Source organism: Oncorhynchus nerka, linkage group LG9b, assembly GCF_034236695.1.
Source record: "Oncorhynchus nerka isolate Pitt River linkage group LG9b, Oner_Uvic_2.0, whole genome shotgun sequence".
NCBI classification, from domain to species: Eukaryota; Metazoa; Chordata; class Actinopteri; order Salmoniformes; family Salmonidae; genus Oncorhynchus; species Oncorhynchus nerka.
Genome location: NC_088424.1, coordinates 11,265,641 through 11,292,236, shown reverse-complemented (window position 1 = coordinate 11,292,236; position 26,596 = coordinate 11,265,641). Strand labels below are relative to the sequence as shown.

At 42.8% G+C, this 26,596-nt stretch overlaps 1 protein-coding gene across 4 annotated transcripts in view; it reads right to left on the bottom strand.

Annotated features, from left to right (window-relative positions):
* Positions 1 to 26,596, bottom strand: part of LOC115114089 (anion exchange protein 2-like) — a 69,684-nt gene that overhangs the window by 6,781 nt on the left and 36,307 nt on the right. Inside the window, exons 1-16 of one of the 4 annotated variants that reach the window (XM_065013328.1) lie at positions 23,151 to 23,244; positions 22,515 to 22,651; positions 21,871 to 21,954; positions 19,720 to 19,900; positions 19,311 to 19,446; positions 18,984 to 19,182; positions 18,632 to 18,737; positions 17,169 to 17,353; positions 16,756 to 16,975; positions 16,363 to 16,566; positions 16,040 to 16,188; positions 15,541 to 15,735; positions 15,011 to 15,217; positions 14,414 to 14,503; positions 14,152 to 14,318; positions 10,937 to 11,190 (exon numbers count right to left, since the gene is read on the bottom strand). In XM_065013328.1, coding sequence (XP_064869400.1) covers positions 10,937 to 11,190; positions 14,152 to 14,318; positions 14,414 to 14,503; positions 15,011 to 15,217; positions 15,541 to 15,735; positions 16,040 to 16,188; positions 16,363 to 16,566; positions 16,756 to 16,975; positions 17,169 to 17,353; positions 18,632 to 18,737; positions 18,984 to 19,182; positions 19,311 to 19,446; positions 19,720 to 19,900; positions 21,871 to 21,954; positions 22,515 to 22,651; positions 23,151 to 23,223 — 2,587 coding nt within the window. In that variant the 5' untranslated portion in view covers positions 23,224 to 23,244. Of the gene's footprint in view, positions 1 to 10,936; positions 11,191 to 14,151; positions 14,319 to 14,413; positions 14,504 to 15,010; positions 15,218 to 15,540; positions 15,736 to 16,039; positions 16,189 to 16,362; positions 16,567 to 16,755; positions 16,976 to 17,168; positions 17,354 to 18,631; positions 18,738 to 18,983; positions 19,183 to 19,310; positions 19,447 to 19,719; positions 19,901 to 21,870; positions 21,955 to 22,514; positions 22,652 to 23,150; positions 23,245 to 26,596 lie in introns of those variants that run through there. The other 3 variants (XM_065013326.1, XM_029642052.2, XM_065013327.1) reach the window with 3 other exon arrangements.

Below are 26,596 nucleotides of genomic sequence, written 5' to 3'. Positions count from 1 at the left end.
ATGGTTTAAAACTAGAGACCAAGCAGGGGGACGGTGTGAACTGGATGTCACTAATGGTTAGACTCTACAAGACCAGTACACAGACAGCGTGAGCTGAAAGGTACAAAATGGTTAGAAACTCTGAAACTTTCTCGAGTGAAGAAGATGAAGACAACATGGGAATATTCAGTCTGCAGCTGTTTAAGTACTTTAGGCTAGTAAATTTGACCAAGAACCACCGGGTGGTACTCTGAAAGATTCAATCCAAAGAACATTTCCCTATCAAACAACCATTGGTACGTCTGATGTACCCTTTATAACAGAGCTACAACTTCAAAGACTTTGATCTCTGGTGGACAAACCAGAGACTTTGTCAAATTACTCCCCAGATGGACTGGCAATTTCAACAAAGACATACACACGTCAATATGTACATTGCAATTTTTTCGAATGAGCGGCCGTTCATGTGCAAAGTATTCACATTTCCATCTCCCTGCCTACAGACAGAAGCTAAAACAAGAAGCTCCCGCGCTCAGGTCTGTACAACGCTGGTCCGACCAATCTGATTCCACGCTCCAAGACTGCTTCCATCACGTGGACTGGGATATGTTCCGCACTGCGTCCAACAACAACATTGACGAATACGCTAATTCCCGAGTTCATTAGAACGTGCATTGAAGATGTCGTTCCCATAGCAACGATTAAAACATTCCCAACCCAGAAACCGTGGATTGATAGCAGCATTCGCGTGAAACTGAAAGCGCGAACCACTGCTTTTAACCAGGGCAAGGTGACCGGAAACATGACCGAATACAAACAGTGTAGCTATTCCCTCCGCAAGGCAATCAAACAAGCTAAGCGTCAGTATAGAGACAAAGTAGAGTCGCAATTGGGGCCAAACAGAGTCGCAATTCAACAGCTCAGACACAAGAGGTATGTGGCAGGGTCTACAGTCAATCACGGATTACAAAAAGAAAACCAGCCCCGTCACGGACCAGGATGTCTTGCTCCCAGGCAGGCTAAATAACTTTTTTGCCCGCTTTGAGGACAATACAGTGCCACTGACACGCAACCAAAACATGTGGACTCTCCTTCACTGCAGCCGACGTGAGTAAAACATTTAAACGTGTTAACCCTCGCAAGGCTGCAGGCCCAGACGGCATCCCCAGCCGCGCCCACAGAGCATGCGCAGATCAGCTGGCTGGTGTGTTTACGGACATATTCAATCAATCCTTATCCCAGTCTGCTGTTTCCACATGCTTCAAGAGGTCCACCATTGTTCCTGTTCCCAAGAAAGCTAAGGTAACTGAGCTAAACGACTACCGCCCCGTAGCACTCACCTCCGTCATCATGAAGTGCTTTGAGAGACTAGTCAAGGACAATATCACCTCCACCCTACCTGACACCCTAGACCCACTCCAATTTGCTTACCACCCAAATAGGTCCACAGACGATGCAATCTCAACCACACTGCCCTAACCCAGGAGGAATACCTATGTGAGAATGCTGTTCATCGACTCCAGCTCAGCATTTAACACCATAGTACCCTCCAAACTCGTCATCAAGCTCGAGATCCTGGGTCTCGACCCCGCCCTGTGCAACTGGGTACTGGACTTCCTGGCGGGCCGCCCCCAGGTGGTGAGGGTAGGTAACAACATCTCCACCCCGCTGATCCTCAACACTGGGGCCCCACAAGGGTGCGTTCTGAGCCCTCTCCTGTACTCCCTGTTCACCCACAACTGCGTGGCCATGCACGCCTCCAACTCAATCATCAAGTTTGCGGACGACACTACAGTGGTAGGCTTGATTACCAACAACGACGAGACGGCCTACAGGGAGGAGGTGAGGGCCCTCGGAGTGTGGTGTCAGGAAAATAACCTCACACTCAACGTCAACAAAACTAAGGAGATGATTGTGGACTTCAGGAAACAGCAGAGGGAGCACCCCCCTATCCACATTGATGGGACAGTAATGGAGAGGGTAGTAAGTTTTAAGTTCCTCGGCGTACACATCACAGACAAACTGAATTGGTCCACCCACACAGACAGAATCGTGAAGAAGGCGCAGCAGCGCCTCTTCAACCTCAGGAGGCTGAAGAAATTTGGCTTGTGACCAAAAGCACTCACAAACGTATACAGATGCACAATCAAGAGCATCCTGTCGGGCTGTATCACCGCCTGGTACGGCAACTGCTCCGCCCACAACCGTAAGGCTCTCCAGAGGGTAGTGAGGTCTGCACAACGCATCACCGGGGGCAAACTACCTGCCCTCCAGGACACCTATACCACCCGATGTCACAAGAAGGCCATAAAGATCATCAAGGACAACAACCACCCGAGCCACTGCCTGTTCACCCCGCTATCATCCAGAAGGCGAGGTCAGTACAGGTGCATCAAAGCAGGGACCGAGAGACTGAAAAACAGCTTCTATTTCAAGGCCATCAGACTGTTAAACAGCCACCACTAACATTGAGTGGCTGCTGCCAACATACTGACTCAACTCCAGCCACTTTAATAATGGGAATTGATGGAAATGGATGTAAAATATATCACTAGCCACTTTAAACAATGCTACTTAATATAATGTTTACATACCCTACATTATTCATCTCATATGTATATACTGTACTCTATATCATCTACTGCATCTTTATGTAATACATGTATCACTAGCCACTTTAAACTATGCCACTTTGTTTACATACCCTACATTACTCATCTCATATGTATATACTGTACTCTATATCATCTACTGCATCTTTATGTAATACATGTATCACTAGCCACTTTAAACTATGCCACTTTGTTTACATACCCTACATTACTCATCTCATATGTATATACTGTACTCGATACCATCTACTGCATCTGCCTATGCCGTTCTGTACCATCACTCATTCATATATCTTTATGTACATATTCTTTATCCCCTTACACTTGTGTGTATAAGGTAGTAGTTGTGGAATTGTTAGGTTAGATTACTCGTTGGTTATTACTGCATTGTCGGAACTAGAAGCACAAGCATTTCGCTACACATCTGCTAACCATGTGTATGTGACAAATAAATTTGATTTGATTTTGATTTGACTTAGTAAATAAATAATTAAGCCAATTTGTATATCGCTGATTCATCATTTATTCTAGGGTTTGTGCAGATATCCAAGGATTTTGTAACATTCAGAATGAGACTGAAGGTAAATTCATTCATGACTGATTGATGACTGAATCTTTATGTCTTTAAGAGTTCATTCGGAAAACGGTAATTCGTTAAATCAACTTTTTTCTGTGGTGCACAAGCTAATGAGTTCATTGATACAGGATTCATTGAATCATCGTAATAATTAAACATAGTTCATTAATTCGATAAAGTAATTGTCATCACGTTAAACCCAGTGTCGTCTCTTTACTATCCTTAAGGGTCTATTTTCCAAGCTTAAAAAGGATAAACATTCACATGCAACACCATGGGCCGGAAAGGTTGAATACATTGACCATGCTGTCAATCCAGCATGACTTCTGCTGTGGTCAAAACAACTGGAAACTCTGAACTGGGAAATCTCAGACTTCAGTGAGTTCAAAACAACTGGAAACTCTGAACTAGGGAATCTCAGACTTCAGTGAGTTCAAAACAATTGGAAACTCTGAACTAGGGAATCTCAGACTTCAGTGAGTTCAAAACAACTGGAAACTCTGAACTAGGGAATCTCAGACTTCAGTGAGTTCAAAACAACTGGAAACTCTGAACTAGGGAATCTCAGACTTCAGTGAGTTCAAAACAACTAGAAACTCGGAACTAGAGAATCTCAGACTTCTGCCGTGTTCAAAACAACTGGAAACTCTGAACTAGGGAATCTCAGACTTCAGTGAGTTCAAAACAACTGGAAACTCGGAACTAGGGAATCTCAGACTTCAGTGAGTTCAAGACAACTGGAAACTCTGGACTAGGGAATCTCAGACTTCAGTGAGTTCAAAACAACTGGAAACTCTGAACTAGGGAATCTCAGACTTCAGTGAGTTCAAAACAACTGGAAACTCTGAACTAGGGAATCTCAGACTTCAGTGAGTTCAAAACAATTGGAAACTCTGAACTAGGGAATCTCAGACTTCTGCCGTGTTCAAAACAACTGGAAACTCTGAACTAGGGAATCTCAGACTTCTGCCGTGTTCAAAACAACTGGAAACTCTGAACTAGGGAATCTCAGACTTCAGTGAGTTCAAAACAACTGGAAACTCTGAACTAGGGAATCTCAGACTTCAGTGAGTTCAAAACAATTGGAAACTCTGAACTAGGGAATCTCAGACTTCTGCCGTGTTCAAAACAACTGGAAACTCTGAACTAGGGAATCTCAGACTTCTGCCGTGTTCAAAACAACTGGAAACTCTGAACTAGGGAATCTCAGACTTCAGTGAGTTCAAGACAACTGGAAACTCGGAACTAGGGAATCTCAGACTTCAGTGAGTTCAAGACAAGTGGGCACTCTGAGAAAAATTAGCTTCGACTGGGAAAACACATTTTGAACGGTCATCCAACTCGGAATTCCAAGTCGGGAACTCTGGCCTTTTTCTAGAGCTCCGACCTGAATATCTCTGACGTCATGATTCAAACTTGTTTTTTCAAAATTCCCAGTTGTCTTGAAAGCACCATCAATCCAGAGAATGCCAGACATTGATGACAAAATTTGCCAACAAGAAGGACCGCCATGTCATTTTCCTGTTCAAGTGAGCACAGAACAGCAAGGTGAGTCCAAAAATGTATGCTGCTGCATAAATTATGTAATATGCTAGGGAGATATGTATACTGTAGATAAGAAAGTAATGCTAAGTGTATGTTGTGTAGCAAGCTGTTAGTAGCCCATGTGCCTCGCCCTAATAATTTGGTCCCTTTCCCCCTACTATTCTGACTTGGTGGTGCACATGTAGCCTATAGCCTGTGTGATGGAACATTTTATGTTGGTGCTTTTCTTATAACCAATTTCTGTGTTCATGCAAGTGACTGATTGAACAAGTCCTCAATATCAGTATCTATAATTTGACACTACGTGCATAACCTTGTTTTGAGAAAGGGATATTTCAGTTTCAAGGTCTCAGCTTATAGAGAAGAAGCCTCATGAGGTATTGGTCTGTCATATGCATGACCCAGTATTGGTCGGTCACATGAATAAAGCAAACGTTAATGATGAATGATGAATAAGCTAAATTATTCAAATATAACTTGTCTATATATAAGAAAACTAACGGGACTGCCCCGGGTGAAGGTCCTGATCGACATGTATACTTGGTGCATTGAGTTTGTTGGAACCTCTCCAGCTCACTGATAATAAAGGATGATTCATTTAAGATTGACTTTGAGTGTCCCTGTGTAGAATTTCCATGACACCTGTTTTAGAAAATGTCATCATCAAATATTGTAAGAGCTTTCTTTGTCTGCTTATATGCCCCCTTTATTTATCCTACAGTTTTGACTTGGTGTACAGGGAGAATAATGTAAGAACGGCCCAAGTTCTGAATTCTGTCGCTGTACATTTCAAAAGTGTTGAACAAATAGTTATATTGACTGCGTCTGTCTTAGCTCGCTAATTACCATCTTAATCTAAATTATGGATAGCCTCTTATCCGCTCATCGTTCCTTTATGCTGTCGTGTCTCTAGTATGATTAAATGAGATGACATGCAATTTTCAAATCGGTTCCCTAACGTTTAATTATTTGATTAAATAAATCAGGCAATAACTAGCTCATTAGGAATCCGGAGCACCACGGAAGCATTAGTTTATATAGAGTGGTTATCTCCCGAATCCATTCTTAAAAATCTGAAGATCTTTTATATCAATAGCAGTCTATCATTAATTATTCTATACCTTCTATCAGTCTCATCTGAACGTCGTAAAATTCTTGGTTATCTGCATGAACCCTAGCATAAGTTATGAATCAGGAATATACAAACTGGCTTAATTCATTATTTACTAACTAACTAACTAATCACAGAAAAACATCACAAACAAACAGTAGATATTGGTTACCAACAATGGTAGAAAAGTGCCTAGTGGGCTAAGCCGATATGACGGCTTGGTAGACAAAGGGAAGGGCGTGGGACTGAGAAAGACAAATGGGTTCATTACACACAGTCTATAATTATATTAATTGAAATGCTAATTGTTTGTACATGAACGGCCGCTCATTTCAAAATAATTGCAATGTATACACAGTTGAAGTCGGAAGTTTACATACACCATAGCCAAATACATTTAAACTCAGTTTTTCCCACTTCCTGACATTTAATCCTAATAGAAATGCCCCATCTTAGGTCAGTTAGGATCACCACTTCATTTTAAGAGTGTGAAATGTCAGAATAATAGTAGAGAGAATGATTTATTTCAGCTTTTATTTCTTTCATCACATTCCCAGTGGATCAGAAGTTTACATACACTCAATTAGTATTTGGTAGTGTTACGGATACAGTTATCCTGTGTGTGTGTATCCTGTGTGTGTGTTTTCTTTTCTCTCCTTCTCCCCTCACAGGTGAAAACCATCACTCCCCAATCAGTCAACAATCAATCATCAATCAGAAGACACACCTCCTCCTATTTCCTACCCTATCACAGTTCCTTCCCCATGGTTTAAAAACCCCATCATTTGTTTGTTCTAAAGCTCAATCTCTCTGTAAATGCCATGTCTGTAGGTCTCTGTGTTTCACTCTCGCTTTGTGTCTTAACCTCTCTTTTGTTTAAGCACCTCATAGCACTTTGTCATCACCTGTGAGTATTGTTTTTGGTTATGGGGTTTGTTTGTTGCTGGTGGGAAAAGGGGGAAACCAAGACAAGTCGCCCATGGGCATACACTACCCGTAGGTGAACTTTGTTAAATACACTAGTTAGAACTGGGCGGACCACCCACTGTATTTTTGGTTAGTTAGTTAGCTGTTGTTAAAGTAGGCTAGTCTACCTTAGGGGTGTTTTGGATGCTTATTGTTTCTTTCCTTGGGTCCAGCTCAGCCCCTTTTCCTGCTCCCCCCATTACCGTGTGTTTATAAATAAACCTGGAGTTTGACGGTAGATTTCTGTTGTCGTGGTTATTTCGTTCACACTTTTACTTTGTCACAATAATAATTTGCATGAGTTATGTTACGGGTCTCATTACCATCCCCCCTAGACTGTCGGGCCAAAAGGGATTCGTAACAGGTAGCATTGCCATTAAATTGTTTAACTTGGGCCTTCCACAAGCTTCCCAAAATATGTTAGGTGAATTTTGGCCCATTCCTCCTGACAGAGCTGAGTCAGGTTTGTAGGCCTCCTTGCTCGCACATGCTTTTTCAGTTCTGACCACAAATCTTCTATAGGATTGAGGTCAGGGCTTTGTGATGGCCACTCCAATACCTTGACTTTGTTGTCCTTAAGCCACTTTGCCACAACTTTGGAAGTATGCTATGCATTGTCCATTTGGGAGACCCATTTGCGACCAAGCTTCAACTGATGTCTTGAGATGTTGCTTCAATATATCCACATCATTTTCATCCCTCATGATGCCATCTATTTTGTGAAGTGCACCAGTCCCTCCTGAAGCATGATGCTACCACCCCATGCTTCACGGTTGGGATGGTGTTCTTCGGCTTGCAATCCTCCCCCTTTTTCCTCCAAACATAACGATGGTCATTATGGCCAGACAGTTCTATTTCAGTTTCATCAGACCAGAGGAGCATTTCTCCAAAAAGTACGATCTTTGTCCCCATGTGCAGTTGCAAACCGTAGCAGTGGCTTCTTCCTTGCTGAGCTGCCTTTCAGGTTATGTCGATATAGGCCTTGTTTTACTGTGGATAGATACTTAGATACTATAGATACTTTTGTACTTTGTTTCCTCCAGCATCTTCACAGCGTCCTTTGCTGTTGTTCTGGGATGGATTTGAACTGGATTCGCACCAAAGTACATTAATCTCTAGGAGACAGAACACGTCTCCTTCCTGAGTGGTATGATGGCTGCGTGGTCCTATGGTGTTTATACTTGCGTACTATTGTTTGTACAGATGAACGTGGTACCTTCAGGCGTTTCGAAATTGCTCCCAAGGATGAACTAGACTTGTGGAGGTCTACAATTCTTTTCAGATTTATTTTGATATTCCCATGATGTCAAGCAAAGAGGCACTGAGTTTGAGGGTAGGCCTTGAAATACATCCACAGGTATACCTCCAATTGACTCAAATTATGTCAAATCGCCTATCAGAAGCTTCTAAAGCCATGACATCATTTTCTGGAACTTTCCAAGCTGTTTAAAGACACAGTCAACTTAAGTGTATGTAAACTTCCGACTTCAACTGTATATTCACGCCCGTATGTCGTTGTTCTCTGTTGGAATCCTCGATCGTCCTGTAGGTGGTTAGAATGGATGCTTCGGTGGTTGTCTGTATTCTCGTCCTAGGTTTACGTCATTTATAGCTGCAGACTAGTAATGGTGTCTAAGATTCACCCTTATTCTGTTGGAATCGAGTTGAACCATTTCCAGCCGTGTAGCCAATGCTCCACGTGGTATAGTCTTCTCTTTTGGTAGAGTTGTAGTTAAACCACTTCACATACCAGCATCACCCCGCATGTTTCGGTCTTAGAAATTCAATAATTTGCAACTTTAGCTTACACTGGGGTTTGCGTGGTCTGGTGTGAATTTCATCAGGGGTGGGTTTTATATGTTTCAGTAGAAAAGAGACGGTTCCATGACGCCTAATGACTGGGATCACGAGGGTGTGGCCACGGACTAGTTCTTAACATCACATTACATCTTTTAATAAATAGTTTCATGTTTAAACACATACGTTTCACAATATTTAGATGCAAACCTGACAACTGGGAAATGTACACTTTAAGGGAAAGCGTTATGTGTGTTTCCTGTCCTTCATGAGATCACCAAATGAAACACACTCAACATAACTATCCCGTAACACGGATCATTCCCACATTCTCAAAACCATAACGAATGTTTCATTCTCCTAGATGTGGTCACCCTAATGTCTTGTCCCGCATTCGTTTTGTCCCCAGATGTGGTCACCCTAATGTCTTGTCCCGCATTCGTTTTGTCCCCAGATGTGGTCACCCTAATTCCAACGGTGGAAACATTGCTACTGCAACACACTAACACCATCTTTTCACATGTGAGAAGAATATCATTATTTCACATGTGAGAAGAATATCATTATTTCACATGTGAGAAGAATATCATTATTTCAACCCCACATGAGATTTTCACAGGATTCTTACATGTGAAACCGCAAATTAGATTTTCACACGTGATTTTTTTTCACATGTGAAAATGCAATTCCACATGTGAAAGTCAGATATTCACACAAAGTTTTATTTTTTACATTTGTGAAAGTGCATATCCGATTATCACGTGAATGTTTTTAACATGAGAAATTTCACATGTGAAACTGTAATTCACATGTGAGGTGAAAACATATTATTCTCCTCACATGTAAAAAGGTGGTGTTAACATGTGAACTCTAAATTCAGTAAATGTGAAAACAGATATTTCACATATGAAACTGCAAATTTGACATGTGTTTTTTTGTAAGGGGAGTAAGGTTGTAAAACTCCAGAACCGTTCCCAAACTTCCCAGGTGTTCCAGAAATCCTGGTTGTAGGATTCACAGTTGGAGGATCATCTCCCTGCTTATTCCCTCCTAATTCCAGGGAGATCCTCCAACCAGGATTTTTGGAAAACCTGTGCATTTTGGGAAAGTTTCTGGAATTTTGCGAACGTACTCTCAAGTTAGGCCTTGGCCCTAAGTTAGATGGGTCAAGCCTACCGATGAACAGAGCAATAAGGAAGCACGTCACCCTCTGCTCTTGTCGCCAGGGGCCACTTCCCCGTCTGACGGACCCAGACATTATAAATTGGGTTGGGGCCAGATAGGACGTGTTTTTTCACAGATTTTGAAGCTGAACCATTTGCTTGTGCTCTGCTGCGCCACAGTCATATCTGACTAAGATCATTGCAAGGTGTCACAACAGTGATTTAACCTTGCCAAATATAAAACAGGAGAGATCATTGCAAGGTGTCACAACAGTGATTTAACCAAATATAAAACAGGAGAGATCATTGCAAGGTGTCACAACAGTGATTTAACCAAATATAAAACAGGAGAGATCATTGCAAGGTGTCACAACAGTGATGTAACCTTTTCCAAATATAAAACAGGAGAGATCATTGCAAGGTGTCACAACAGTGATTTAACCTTGCCAAATATAAAACAGGAGAGATCATTGCAAGGTGTCACAACAGTGATTTAACCTTGCCAAATATAAAACAGGAGAGATCATTGCAAGGTGTCACAGCAGTGATTTAACCTTGCCAAATATAAAACAGGAGAGATCATTGCAAGGTGTCACAACAGTGATTTAACCACAGAAAAGAACAATGCTCTTGAATTTTGTCAGAGTTTAGATTGACGAAAAGTTGCTAACAGCTAATTGCTGTCTCATGTCTCTTCATTGAGCAGAGCAGCCAAAGCAGAGCCATTGCTATGGATACTCACAGACTCAGAGCCAATACGGGGCAATTTGAACATGATCCATTAACCTACCCCCAAGAAATGTATTCTGTCCACTGTTCCTCAAATGTCCAGCAAAATCTTTCCCTTGTCCCGTATTTGACCTTTTTAGATGTGGTCACCCTAATTCCAATGGTGGAAACATTGCTACTGCAACATCTTTTCACATGTGGGGCGAACATTATTTCAACCACACATGGGAATTTGCAATTCCACATATCAAAGTGCCATTTTCACGTGGAGTTTTCATGTGATTGAAAACATGTTATTCTACTCACGTGAAATCTTAACCCAACATGTGAAAACAACTATTTCACATGTGAAAATGTGATTTTTTGGAAAACCTGTGCAATTTGGGAAAGTTTCTGGAATTTTGCGACCCTACTCTGGATTTAGTCCTGGGCACTAAGTTAAAGGGGTCATGCCTACCGACAAACAGAGCTACGAGGAAGCCCGTCACCCTCTGCTCTTTCACTTCATGGATACGGGGCTTGTCGCCGGGGGCCACCGCCTTGCTCATGACGGTAAGGGCGTTTGCGTGAGTAACAGAACGCACGGTGGCGGCGGCCAACCAGGGCAGACCGAACAGGGCCGAAACCCCACCTATGGCCACGATGATGAGCAGGTCCAGGTGGAAGCCGGAGCCCTTCAACAGCATCCGTTCCTTCTTACTGACTATCAGCCTGACGGAAGGAGATAGACCAAAGAGAGAAAGAGTGTATAAAAAGAGAGGAATGTGGAGGAAGAGGGATTGAGTGAAGGAGAGAGAGTAAGGGGGTAGGGAGAGGGAGAGATTACTTGTATTACTCTATAATATGTAAGATGGGGGTACAGAGGTAACGGGTTGTAGTACTCTATAATATGTAAGATGGGGTGCAGAGGTAACGGGTTGTATTACTCTATAATATGTAAGATGGGGGTGCAGAGGTAACGGGTTGTATTACTCTATAATATGTAAGATGGGGGTGCAGAGGTAACGGGTTGTATTACTCTATAATATGTAAGATGGGGGTGCAGAGGTAATGGGTTGTATTACTCTATAATATGTAAGATGGGGGTGCAGAGGTAACGGGTTGTATTACTCTATAATATGTAAGATGGGGGTACAGAGGTAATGGGTTGTATTACTCTATAATATGTAAGATGGGGGTGCAGAGGTAACGGGTTGTATTACTCTATAATATGTAAGATGGGGGTACAGAGGTAACGGGTTATAGTACTCTATAATATGTAAGATGGGGGTGCAGAGGTAACGGGTTGTATTACACTATAATATGTAAGATGGGGGTACAGAGGTAACGGGTTGTATTACACTATAATATGTAAGAGGGGGGTGCAGAGGTAACGGGTTGTACTACTCTATAATATGTAAGATGGGGTTACAGAGGTAACGGGTTGTATTACTCTATAATATGTAAGATGGGGGTGCAGAGGTAACGGGTTGTATTACTCTATAATATGTAAGATGGGGGTGCAGAGGTAACGGGTTGTATTACTCTATAATATGTAAGATGGGGGTACAGAGGTAACGGGTTGTATTACTCTATAATATGTAAGATGGGGGTACAGAGGTAACGGGTTGTATTACACTATAATATGTAAGAGGGGGTTACAGAGGTAACGGGTTGTATTACTCTATAATATGTAAGATGGGGGTGCAGAGGTAACGGGTTGTATTACTCTATAATATGTAAGATGGGGGTACAGAGGTAACGGGTTGTATTACTCTATAATATGTAAGATGGGGGTACAGAGGTAACGGGTTGTATTACACTATAATATGTAAGATGGGGGTACAGAGGTAACGGGTTGTATTACACTATAATATGTAAGATGGGGGTACAGAGGTAACGGGTTGTATTACTCTATAATATGTAAGATGGGGGTGCAGAGGTAACGGGTTGTAGTACTCTATAATATGTAAGATGGGGGTACAGAGGTAACGGGTTGTAGTACTCTATAATATGTAAGATGGGGGTGCAGAGGTAACGGGTTGTATTACTCTATAATATGTAAGATGGGGGTACAGAGGTAATGGGTTGTATTACTCTATAATATGTAAGATGGGGGTGCAGAGGTAACGGGTTGTATTACTCTATAATATGTAAGATGGGGGTACAGAGGTAACGGGTTGTATTACACTATAATATGTAAGATGGGGGTACAGAGGTAACAGGTTGTATTACTCTATAATATGTAAGATGGAGGTGCAGAGGTAACGGGTTGTAGTACTCTATAATATGTAAGATGGGGGTACAGAGGTAACAGGTTGTATTACTCTATAATATGTAAGATGGGGGTGCAGAGGTAACGGGTTGTATTACTCTATAATATGTAAGATGGGGGTGCAGAGGTAACGGGTTGTATTACTCTATAATATGTAAGAGGGGGTTACAGAGGTAACGGGTTGTATTACTCTATAATATGTAAGATGGGGGTACAGAGGTAACAGGTTGTATTACTCTATAATATGTAAGATGGAGGTACAGAGGTAACGGGTTGTATTACTCTATAATATGTAAGATGGGGGTGCAGAGGTAACGGGTTGTATTACTCTATAATATGTAAGATGGGGGTACAGAGGTAACGGGTTGTATTACTCTATAATATGTAAGATGGGGGTACAGAGGTAACGGGTTGTATTACACTATAATATGTAAGATGGGGTACAGAGGTAACGGGTTGTATTACTCTATAATATGTAAGATGGGGGTGCAGAGGTAATGGGTTGTATTACTCTATAATATGTAAGATGGGGGTACAGAGGTAATGGGTTGTATTACTCTATAATATGTAAGATGGGGGTGCAGAGGTAACGGGTTGTAGTACTCTATAATATGTAAGATGGGGGTACAGAGGTAACGGGTTGTAGTACTCTATAATATGTAAGATGGGGGTGCAGAGGTAACGGGTTGTATTACTCTATAATATGTAAGATGGGGGTACAGAGGTAATGGGTTGTATTACTCTATAATATGTAAGATGGGGGTGCAGAGGTAACGGGTTGTATTACTCTATAATATGTAAGATGGGGTTAAAGAGGTAACGGGTTGTATTACTCTATAATATGTAAGATGGGGGTGCAGAGGTAACGGGTTGTATTACTCTATAATATGTAAGATGGGGGTACAGAGGTAACGGGTTGTAGTACTCTATAATATGTAAGATGGGGGTGCAGAGGTAACGGGTTGTATTACTCTATAATATGTAAGATGGGGGTGCAGAGGTAACGGGTTGTATTACTCTATAATATGTAAGATGGGGTTACAGAGGTAACGGGTTGTATTACTCTATAATATGTAAGATGGGGGTGCAGAGGTAACGGGTTGTATTACTCTATAATATGTAAGATGGGGGTGCAGAGGTAACGGGTTGTAGTACTCTATAATATGCACATCTCACACTACGAGAGCATTGCAGATTTTTTGCTGATAAAATCAAACATGTTTGAAAATATTGGGACGTTTGGGACTGCTCAAAGACGAGATCAGTAGCCCTCAGATTTCTTCTCTGACCCGTTCATATTAAACGAGCACCGGTGAGAGCCGCGCGCCCTGTGTTAGCAACGACATGGGGATTTTGTCTCCGATTTCAAAAACTTATCTCGGACAGCTAAATCATAGCCTTGTGAACACCCGGCTTACGTGGTGATCTGTGTCTCCATGAAGATGAGGATGAAGACGAGCAGGGCAGGTAAGATGCTGGTGGCCATCATCCAGACAGGGAACTGTCCGTCCGAGCCCAGCGGGGGGATCAGCCACTGCCGCTTTTCAGGACTGGTCACCGAGAAGCCTGTGGGCACGCTTAGCTTCTGAATAGGGTGGAGTGGTCAAAGGGAAAAGGTTAGCCTGGGCTATTCTCACTTCTGATTGCTCTCTTGACATTTGATCTTGACCTATATCTCACCTGGGTGTAGGTGTCTTTTATGCTGTAGTCCACCAACACCATGATGAGAATCGCGATGGGAACCCCGAAGTCTCCAATCATCCTACGGAGCTGAGACAAAGAACATGCACAAGTCAGATTGAATATAAAACGGATGCTTACTGCCACATGCATTAAAGCTGCAATATGTCACTTTTTGGACGACCCGACAAAAAAAACATAGAAATGCGAGTCATAGAACTGCCATTGTTATCAAAAGCAAGTCTAAGAAGCGGTACATCTGTTCTATGTTCACTATTTCTATGCTTCCCAGTCTTAAGTTTAGTTTCTGCGTCTTTTACTTTCAGTTTTGTACACCAACTTCAAACACTTGAAAATACAATTTATTTTGGTTATGGAATATATATTTCACAGCAGTTTAGATGGTACAATGGTTCTCTACACTATACTTGCTTATTTTGTCACAAACTGAAATTAGGTGAACTATTCAAATTTTATCAATCAGGAAATGGCATAGCAATGTCTGCATAGTGCACCTTTAATGCATTTTGAATAAGTATTTTTTAAGAGCCAATAATGTATGGCTCTGGTCAGGCAGCCCAGGGTTACTGTACTTACCTTGCCTGGGAAAAAGGAACTGTTCTTGAACTTGCGCAGGTAAAACGCAATGAAGAACGTTCCGGACATTAGCACCAACGTCAGGAGGGCTGTGTTGGGCTCCCCCACCACCTTGCCAGGCACGCCAACCACAGTGTTGTTGCATGATGAGGATGTCCATGTGTCGTTGACCAGGTAACAGCGTTGGAGAGGATGCTCTTGAAAGATCTTGGTGGGTTTTTAGACAGACAGACAGGCACAGACAGATACACGGACTCAGAGACAGACACACAATTTTCTCATGAGTCTCATACATTCCTGCACCATTTCATCTGTGTCAGGTGTGCGATAGATGACTTCCGACTTCCGGTGCTCCTCCTCTAAACCTCACCTTGCCCAGTGTTAAAGGGAGCTCTTCCTCTAAACCTCACCTTGCCCAGTGTTAAAGGGTGCTCCTCCTCTAAACCTCACCTTGCCCAGTGTTAAAGGGTGCTCCTCCTCTAAACCTCACCTTGCCCAGTGTTAAAGGGCGCTCCTCCTCTAAACCTCACCTTGCCCAGTTTCGAGAAGGTCTCGTAGATGAAGATGAGGGAGATGAGGAAGGAGAAGATCTCCTGGGTGAAGCGCGTGACGAAGCGGACCAGGAAGCTACCTTCAAAGGCCACTATGATGACCACGATGAGCACCAGCCAGAAGCCAATCCACACCCGGCCCGTCAAGTACTCTATATGGTTGGCATTGCAGAACTGCAATACAGAACCACAAGGCAACTTTGGGTTATGTTCAAGAAAGTGACATTATCATGCACACATTGCAACCATATTCCTTGCACCAGCTAGGGTTGCAAAATCGCTTAAACTTTCCCAAAGTTCATAGTTTTTTTCATTTAAAAGATTTCTGGAATTAGGAAGGAATAAGCAGGAAATCCTTCAACTGGGAATCCAGTAATTCTGCAACCAGTTTATTACTTGTAAATCCTTGCCAGGGGAGTGAACCACATTTGGGGAGAAGGGGGTATCACAGAATGGAAGATTTGGGTTAGTTGCTCACTGAGTAGAAGGCCTCCTCAAAAACCAGGAGGGGTCCAGAGAAGCCCACCACCAGCAGAGGCTGTGCCCCCAGGAGGGAAAAGATGATCCCCTGCATCGCCGTGGCGATGATCAGCTCCGACACGCCAATCAACCCCCCCGTTTTCTCACCTAGAAGAAGAAGAAGAGAGGAAGGGATGGAGGAAGTGAATACCAACTCAAAATGATAAAGTCAACTATAGACTCTATCCCTCTTTTAAGCTTCATTTCTATTTAGTAATTGTCCCTCTTCTTTCCCTCCCCCCTCCTTTCTTCCCTCCCCCAATGGGGCTCTGAGTGACTGACCCAGCAGTCCTCCAAAGGTGACAGCGGGCGACAGAGCAGCGAAGTAGATGAAGATGATGGCAGCCATGCACTGGGGGTTGAGTGCATCACGGAAGTCACTGGCATATTTGGGGTAGCGCCGTGCGGCGTCACTGATCAGCCCCCCAAACAGGTGGCCCGACCGGCGCAGAGGGTCATCCCCAGGTTTGAAGGGTGCCTGCAGAGCTGAGGGAGGGAGGGAGGGGGTTATTTGCTGGTCAGGTAGCCCTCAAGCTCCTTCCTCCAGTACATGTCTTTGTCACCCTTGTCCATAGGACCTTTGGGTTTTTTGGCCAGTAGTTTGCCCTTCGGTTCCTCTCTGGAGTATATGTCTGTGCATATCTGAGTGTATCAGTATATACCTGTCTCTATTACCTTTATCCTTTGGGCTCTTGGGCTCTTTGACCTTGAGCTTCTTGCCCTGCTGCTCCTCTCTCTTGTGGAGCATCTCTCTCTGGAAGCGGGCCACCGAGCGAAGCAGCTCCTCGCCGCCCACCTCAGACGGCGGCAGCACAATGCTACAGTCCAGAAAGCTGTTGATGGCGTTCAGCAGATCCTGCCGCTCGTCCGCCATGTACGCCGCCTCGTGGAAGTGCTGCGGTAAAATAATAACAATAATATATGCCACTTATCAGAGTTATTCAAAGTGATTTACAGGACAGTGAGTGCATACATTTTCTGTATGTGATCCCTGTGAGAGTTGAAGCCACAATCTTTGTGTTGCTAGTGCCACGCTCTTACCAACTGAGCCACACAGGGCAGTATGGGTTACCCAACGGTTAACTCGCCTTGTCAGACATAAGTGTGGAGATGGAGCGGCCGATCTGGTGGTAGTCGATGTTGGCGATGGGCGGGCCCATTAGAAGGAAGAGGAAACGTACAGGGACGGGCACCTCCAGCACAGACTCCAGCAGGACGGCTTCCTGCAGACGCACAAATGCCATGGATGGCTGCTCCAGGAAGGCCACGGTGCCTGCGAGAGACAGTTATTAAATGTAATTGAACTTTAATGATTCGAGACAAGCAACACTGAAACATGCATGAGAGCACCAGCTGTTCCGGACGAATGTATGATCACGCTCTCCGTAGCCGATATGAGTACGGCCTTTAAACAGGTTAACATTCACAAGGCTGCAGACTGATTACCAGGACACGTACTCAGAGCATGCGCTGACCAGCTGGCAAGCATCTTCACTGACATTTTCAACCTCTCCCTGACCCAGTCTGTAATACCTACATGTTTCAAGGACACCTCTGCAACTGGATCCTGGACTTCCTGACAGGCCGCCCCCAGGTGGGGGGGGGGGGGGTAGGCAACAATGCATCCGCCAAGCTGACCCTCAACACGGGGGCCCCTCAGGGGTGCATGCTTAGTCCCCTCCTGTACACCCTGTTCACCCACGACAGTTTGTTAGGACTGATCACCGATGACGATTAGACAGCATCCCATGAGGGATGAGGTCAGAGACCTAGAAGTGTAGTACCAGAACAACAACCTCTCCCTTGTGGACTATAGGAAACGGAGGGTCGAGCACGCCCCCATTCACATCAACAGGGCTGTAGTGGAGCGGGTCGAGAGTTCAAGTTCAAGTTCCTTGGTGTCCACATCACTAAGGATGTATCATGGTCCACACTCACCAACACAGTCGTGAAGAGGGCACGACAATGCTTCTTCCCTCTCAGGAGCCACAAAAGACTTGGCATGGGCCCTCAGATCCTCAAAAAGATCTACAGCTGCACTATTGAGAGCATCTTGACTGACTGCATCACTGCTTGGTATGGCAACAGCTTGGCATCCGACCGCAAGGCGGATGTGCGTACAGCCCAGCACATTACTGGGGCCAAACTCCCAGCCATCCAGGACCTTTATACCAGGCGGTGTCAGATACTTTTTCAAAGACTCCAGCAACCCAAGTCATAGACTGATCTCTCTGCTACCGCACGGGAAGCATCAAGTCTGAACAGCTTCTACCCACGAGCCATAAGATTGCTAAATAGTAAGTTAACTAGTTAACCAAATAGCTACCCAGACTATCTGCATTGACTTTTTTCTGTAGCCAGGTTATCATTACTCATTGTGTATTTATTATTAATTGTATTATTAAGTGTTTTACTTTTCTATTGTTTCTCTATTTTCTTTCTCTCTGCATTGTTGGGAAGGGCCTGTAAGTAAGCATTTCACTGTCTATCCCTGTTGTCCACGAAGCATTTAACAAATAACATTTGATTTGATTTGAATAGTAAGGCATACCTACGAGGACGACGGTGGCCTCTGCATTTTCCGGAATCTTCTCCAGCAACTTGAGCTCATGTTTGGACTTGGACCTGTGCATGCCCAATTTGGGAGGATTGTCTTTCTGTAGACGAAAACGTCGTTTAGACACCAAAAACCCACACACACGCAGACAAAAAAAAACATAAACAATCACCTAGACAAGTGGATAAAGATGAATGCGTACACCCACCCAGAAACACAACTCACACAACACACTACTACACAAACAGAGCTCACAAAAACGCTCAGACTCACAAACATCCTGCACACACAGACACACTCAACCCCACACACTCCCAAAAGCACAGCCACACTTTCAAGTGAAGACCTCGCTCTTCTCCATGTCAATGCGGGTGTCTGGAAGGATGCAGGCGGCCTCTCCTCCACCTACGACGGGGTCAATGGCAGAGGGCTCGGCTTGGCCTATGTGGTTGCTGCTGCTGTGGTGGTTCACCATCAGGGAGGCCAGGCTGGCGGCAGAGATGTTCTGCGTGAAAGAGCTGTGTTCTTTCTCGTCGCTCGGGTGACTGCAGAGGAGAGAGAGAGCGCCTGAACTGAGTTTGTGTAGAAGTACCAATGATGTATATAAACACTGTGAATGCCGTAGGTAGCAGGGTAGATAAAGGATTACATACAGAGAGACAAAAAGAGATACCTGTGTTTGAGTAGTAGGGCTCTGAGGACATTGGCCCGGTCCTCCACTTTGATCTGGTCAGAGATTATCATCTGCTCCACCACCTGATGGGCAATGCCAGGCAAGGTGTGCTGGTTCAGGTCCAGTAGCACCGCACCTAAAAAAACACCCCCCAATGTGCCCCTTTAATGCCACAAACACTACTTCATTCTCTTGCCTTTCTCATCCCTCGATTTGTATTTATTCCTCCTTTATCTTCCCTTCCTCCTCAATCTCTTCCTACCCTCTCTCTTCATCACTCCATTTTCTCTTTTCCTAACTCACCCACTCCCTTCCCTCTTTCACCCTCTCCTTTCCCAACTCCCCCTCGCCCTCTTTATTCCCACCTAGTCCCTCCCTTCCCCCCCTTTCTTTCCCCTCTTTCTCTCACCGTGGGAGATGGTCTTGCGGAGCTCCAGAAGACTACGGAAGGAGAGCGAGGCAACGTGGGGTTTGCCCCAGCGGTCCGTCTCCTCCTCCACGTCCTCCTCAAATTTGATCCAGCGGGCCGTCTCCCGCCACTGCAACTCCTGGTTCTTATCCATCACCAACTCGTTCAGCTCCACAAACACCTGGGAGTGTCACGCCTTGGTCTTAGTATTTTGTGTTTTCTTTATTTATTTGGTCAGGCCAGGGTGTGACATGGGTTATTGTGGTGTGTTTTTGTCTTGGGGTTTTGTGGGGTGTCTACGTAGTCTATGGCTGCCTGAGGCGGTTCTCAATCAGAGTCAGGTGATTATCGTTGTCTCTGATTGGGAACCATATTTAGGCAGCCATATTCTGTGAGTGTTTCGGGGGTGATTGTTCCTGTCTCTGTGTTAGTAGTTTTCACCAGATAGGCTGTATAGGTTTTCACATTCCGTTTGTTGTTTTTGTATTGTTCGTGTTTTTTCTTTATTAAAGATGTATCGAACTAACCACGCTGCATTTTGGTCCGACTCTCCTTCGACGGAAGAAAGCCGTTACAGGGAGATTATATATATATATATATATATATATATATATATATATATATATATCGGTTTTTCAACTGTGAAATCCAAACAACTGCTTCCTGATTGTCCCAACCAGTTTGAAAACAATGTGAAGCCCTTGATGGCCCATTAGCAGGCAATCGCGCATACCAAGTTGAGAGCCTGTGCGAAGGTCTGTGAGATGGTTTCTCAGTACTCCTTTTTACATAATACAGTAGCTTAACAGGAATGATAAACCGATATCACAATATGCCTTGCACAAATAGATATCAAATGAATCAATATTTGTGCCCAACACTATTCTTTATAGTACACAGTAGTACTGATCTGAAACATCTAATCTAGAAACCATCTAATCTCGAATCCAACTTCAGATAGGAAAACAAAAAGAAGAATTTCTAACACCCCAGACACAACACACAAAAACACACAGCAAACATTTGGGTGGAACACAGGGTCTTTCTGTAGACAAACAGTGGGGTTTAGAAAGTCACACACATTTTCCCATTTTAGGTGAGTTCCAACTCGTGTCTCAATAACGAGAAATGTAGGACATTGGACCATACTTATTAGTGTTTCTAGTGTTATTACTCTGAGACCAAGAAGAAACCCAAAAGTTTCCACATCAAAAACATGTGTTGTATCAACCAGACTAAGCTCCCACGAACAACAATAACACGTTAAAACAGGTGTTGTATCAACCAGACTAAGCTCCCACGAACAACAATAACACGTTAAAACAGGTGTTGTATCAACCAGACTAAGCTCCCACGAACAACAATAACACGTTAAAACAGGTGTTGTATCAACCAGACTAAGCTCCCACGAACAACAATAACACGTTAAAACAGGTGTTGTATCAACCAGACTAAGCTCCCACGAACAACAATAACACGTTAAAACAGGTGTTGTATCAACCAGACTAAGCTCCCACGAATAACAATAACACGTTAAAACAGGTGTTGTATCAACCAGACTAAGCTCCCACGAACAACAATAACACGTTAAAACAGGTGTTGTATCAACCAGACTAAGCTCCCACGAACAACAATAACACGTTAAAACAGGTGTTGTATCAACCAGACTAAGCTCCCACGAACAACAATAACACGTTAAAACAGGTGTTGTATCAACCAGACTAAGCTCCCACGAACAACAATAACACGTTAAAACAGGTGTTGTATCAACCAGACTAAGCTCCCACGAACAACAATAACACGTTAAAACAGGTGTTGTATCAACCAGACTAAGCTCCCACGAATAACAATAACACGTTAAAACAGGTGTTGTATCAACCAGACTAAGCTCCCACGAACAACAATAACACGTTAAAACAGGTGTTGTATCAACCAGACTAAGCTCCCACGAACAACAATAACACGTTAAAACAGGTGCATGAAGATATTATGGCAGCATCCAGCATGCATCAAGTGTCTACAAACACACCATGCTGTATAGGTGTGGTGTTAGAAGGCAATTAACTGCACTCCAAACCAATCTGAAGGCTAACAGCAAATCCAAAGTTACCCGTGCTAAAACCAGGTTGTACTGGTTCAAAACGACCCTACCTTCTGGTGCCGTGCCATACGACCCACGAACTCCAAGCGAACCATTCTGTCCGAATGCGAGGAGGACCGATACTCAAGCACTGGCTGGGTGAGTGAGAAGCAGAGATACTGACAAATCTAATAGGGCAGGCTTACCTTACACACACTAACACACAGTTACTGGCTCAACAAGAGAGCGCATGTGAAATTGTCTGTCCATTGATGTACGTTCACTCTCATACACACCCACACGAGAGTTATGTTTACCTGGCTACCCTAATACAACAAACTTAACTCCCTCGCTTACTTCCTAGAGCCCCTTGTGTCATGTTACCTCTCCTCTTTTTCTTGTGGCATGTGAAAGGCGTTCCTAAGTTCATTTTTAACGTCTCACCTTTCCCTGACTGACTTAAGTACCAAAGCAGGGAGTTAATGTACAGGTGAGACATTGACTTCTTAACCCAAACTCACGTCACTGCCTGCTACTTATAACCAGCAGTAACACTACTGGCCTACACCAGTGGGGGGCAAATGAAATGTAATAGTATACAACAATGTTATGTAAGTCTATGATAGACCATTCCGGTGAAGTGGTAGCAAAACATGGAATTGGGCCAAAATCACTGCCCATTAAACTCATTACCCTCTTGTTCCATGGTACCCACCTCATGTGGGGTACGGTCCAACTTGCAGCAGTGGGCACTAGGCTCCTTGTGGTCTTTGCTGATGTGCACCACCTGACCCTTGTTGCTCTTCCTGACCAGGTGACGGCGCACCGCAGGCACATCCTCGAACCTGTGACCTACGGAACATGGGGACAGAGAGAAAGAGAGATGGAAAGAGAAAATAAAGAGAAAGTTACTTTCTTGTCCCAAACTGATTTTCTCCTTGTTGAGTCATCAGATCAGGTACAGCCATATTTTTTGTTTTAACAAGTACGGTGAGAACACACTCATATTCCCACAGGAGTACTTTTCTAGAAAATAACATTTCAGGATTGGCATAGCAATAGGAAAGCTTCCCAGGGAATCTTTGTGAGACTAAGGTTTTAAAGCCCAAAGAAAACAAATGAACATTTGTCAAGACTAACCCCACCATCATCAACGAGCCAACATTTTCTTCACTCACTTCACATAGCTCAAGTAGAGGCTAATTCATGGCTATCACATTAAGATAATGGTTAGCAAACCATTGATATATATTTTTTACATGTTGATCTGAATGACAAACTTGCATTATTCTATTATAAGTTATAACAGTATAATAATTATGTAATTATATATGATGTCATGGATACTCACAAAGAAATTGCCTCTGACTCAAAGAAAAGCGCAGTTGCAACGTATTGACTTTCAAAACACAGAACCAAACCATGCTTCCAAAATGAATGATTGTTTTCCAAAGAATGACATATGGGCACACGTCACACACACGCTCACAGACTTTTATCTGAACATGAAACAATGGAAAACTGGGAGAGAACTGTGGTGGTGGGCAGCTATGGGCTCTTTGAAAATGTTCACATTCCAACGGTGCACACTGAGCATGTGGGATGGACGGCCTTGTTTTCTTGTACACAGAACAATAAATTCCGTATTAGGATCAGATTTAAGATAACAAATGCAAATTGACTGTGGAGAATGGGCTTTTTGTGTCGAAATATCAAGGTTTTGAAAGCTTTCCATAAGGGTAAGGACAATGCAGATATAAAAATATGTCTTGGTCAAGTCATTATTGAACAACATTCTTTCATTGTTTCTTCCTAGTGACGATTTCATTTGGATAGGTTATCCATGACAGTTACTGACAAATACCCTATAGATTAACATGGCATTTTTGTGACATCATACTACTGTAGAACTTCTATGACCACACAGTGGTGTGATATAACTTCAGATTTTACTATGACATCATTCTTGCATTCTTACACATGGGAAGTCACTGAAATTATGCTGCTATGATGTCAAAGTAATATCAAAGGTATAGTCCCAGTCAGTACTAAATAGAAACCCTGCCCACCTGTGGGGAAAACAACCCATGGTTACCTTGGTTACCCCATTGGCTCTCAGCAAAAATCATTCCCTGATTACAACAACAACATTCCCTGATTACAACCATTCTCATTACTTAGAAAAACATAATATTGTAGGGCTTCTGTAAGGCGTGCGTACTGGCGGTAGAGAAGTCAGGCGCAGGAGAGAAAAGACTGTGTTACAACGACGCAGTTTAATGAATAAAATCACCGTGAACAAAAACAATATATCCAATGGGACAAAAACCCCAGACATAAGGTGCACAAGCACTTACAATAAACAATACCGGACAAGGACATGTGGGGAACGGAGGGTTAAATACACAACATGGAATTGATGGAATTGAAACCAGGTATGTGGGAAGACCAGACAAAACAAATGGAAAATGAAAGGTGGATCGGCGATGGCTAGAAGACCGGTGACGTCGACCGCCGAATGTCGCCAGAACAAGGAGAGGGACTTAGAAATAATGCTACAATGATGTCACGGTAATATCAAAATGAATCTCCTGTGTAGGCCTGGAAATTCTGCAATGATGTCATAGTATTATCAAAATGAATCCTCTGTGTAGGCCTGGAAATTCTGCAATGATGTCATAGTATTATCAAAATGAATCCCCTGTGTAGGCCTGGAAATTCTGCAATGATGTCATAGTATTATCAAAATGAATCCCCTGTGAAGTCATTGAAATGATGCTGCTGTGACTAAGTCAGAGTAATATGAAAATATATCTCCTGTGAAGTCATTGAAATTATGCTGCTGTGACGTAAGTCAGAGTAATATGAAAATGTATCTCCTGTGTAGTCATGGAAATAATGCTGCAATGATGTCACAGTAATATGAAAATGAATCTCCTGTGTAGGCCTGGAAATTCTGCAATGATGTCATAGTATTATCAAAATGAATCCCCTGTGAAGTCATTGAAATTATGCTGCTGTGACGTAAGTCAGAGTAATATGAAAATTAATCTCCTGTGTAGTCATGGAAATAATGCTGCAATGATGTCACAGTAATATCAAAGTTCATCCTCTGTGTAGTCATGGAAATAATGCTGCAATGATGTCACAGTAATATCAAAGTTCATCCTCTGTGAAGTCATGGAAATAATGCTGCAATGATGTCACAGTAATATCAAAGTTCATCCTCTTTGAAGTAATGGAAATAATGCTGCAATGATGTCACAGTAATATCAAAGTTCATCCTCTGTGAAGTCATGGAAATAATGCTGCAATGATGTCACAGTAATATCAAAGTTCATCCTCTGTGAAGTCATGGAAATAATGCTGCAATGTCACAGTAATATCAAAGTTCATCCTCTGTGTAGTCATGGAAATAATGCTGCAATGATGTCACAGTAATATCAAAGTTCATCCTCTGTGAAGTCATGGAAATAATGCTGCAATGTCACAGTAATATCAAAGTTCATCCTCTGTGTAGTCATGGAAATAATGCTGCAATGATGTCACAGTAATATCAAAGTTCATCCTCTGTGAAGTCATGGAAATAATGCTGCAATGATGTCACAGTAATATCAAAGTTCATCCTCTGTGAAGTCATGGAAATAATGCTGCAATGTCACAGTAATATCAAAGTTCATCCTCTGTGTAGTCATGGAAATAATGCTGCAATGATGTCACAGTAATATCAAAGTTCATCCTCTGTGAAGTCATGGAAATAATGCTGCAATGATGTCACAGTAATATCAAAGTTCATCCTCTGTGAAGTCATGGAAATAATGCTGCAATGATGTCACAGTAATATCAAAGTTCATCCTCTGTGAAGTCATGGAAATAATGCTGCAATGTCACAGTAATATCAAAGTTCATCCTCTGTGTAGTCATGGAAATAATGCTGCAATGATGTCACAGTAATATCAAAGTTCATCCTCTGTGAAGTCATGGAAATAATGCTGCAATGATGTCACAGTAATATCAAAGTTCATCCTCTGTGAAGTCATGGAAATAATGCGGCAATGTCACAGTAATATCAAAGTTCATCCTCTGTGTAGTCATGGAAATAATGCTGCAATGATGTCACAGTAATATCAAAGTTCATCCTCTGTGAAGTCATGGAAATAATGCTGCAATGATGTCACAGTAATATCAAAGTTCATCCTCTGTGAAGTCATGGAAATAATGCTGCAATGTCACAGTAATATCAAAGTTCATCCTCTGTGTAGTCATGGAAATAATGCTGCAATGATGTCACAGTAATATCAAAGTTCATCCTCTGTGAAGTCATGGAAATAATGCTGCAATGATGTCACAGTAATATCAAAGTTCATCCTCTGTGAAGTCATGGAAATAATGCGGCAATGTCACAGTAATATCAAAGTTCATCCTCTGTGTAGTCATGGAAATAATGCTGCAATGATGTCACAGTAATATCAAAGTTCATCCTCTGTGAAGTCATGGAAATAATGCTGCAATGATGTCACAGTAATATCAAAGTTCATCCTCTTTGAAGTAATGGAAATAATGCTGCAATGATGTCACAGTAATATCAAAGTTCATCCTCTGTGAAGTCATGGAAATAATGCTGCAATGATGTCACAGTAATATCAAAGTTCATCCTCTGTGAAGTCATGGAAATAATGCTGCAATGTCACAGTAATATCAAAGTTCATCCTCTGTGTAGTCATGGAAATAATGCTGCAATGATGTCACAGTAATATCAAAGTTCATCCTCTGTGAAGTCATGGAAATAATGCTGCA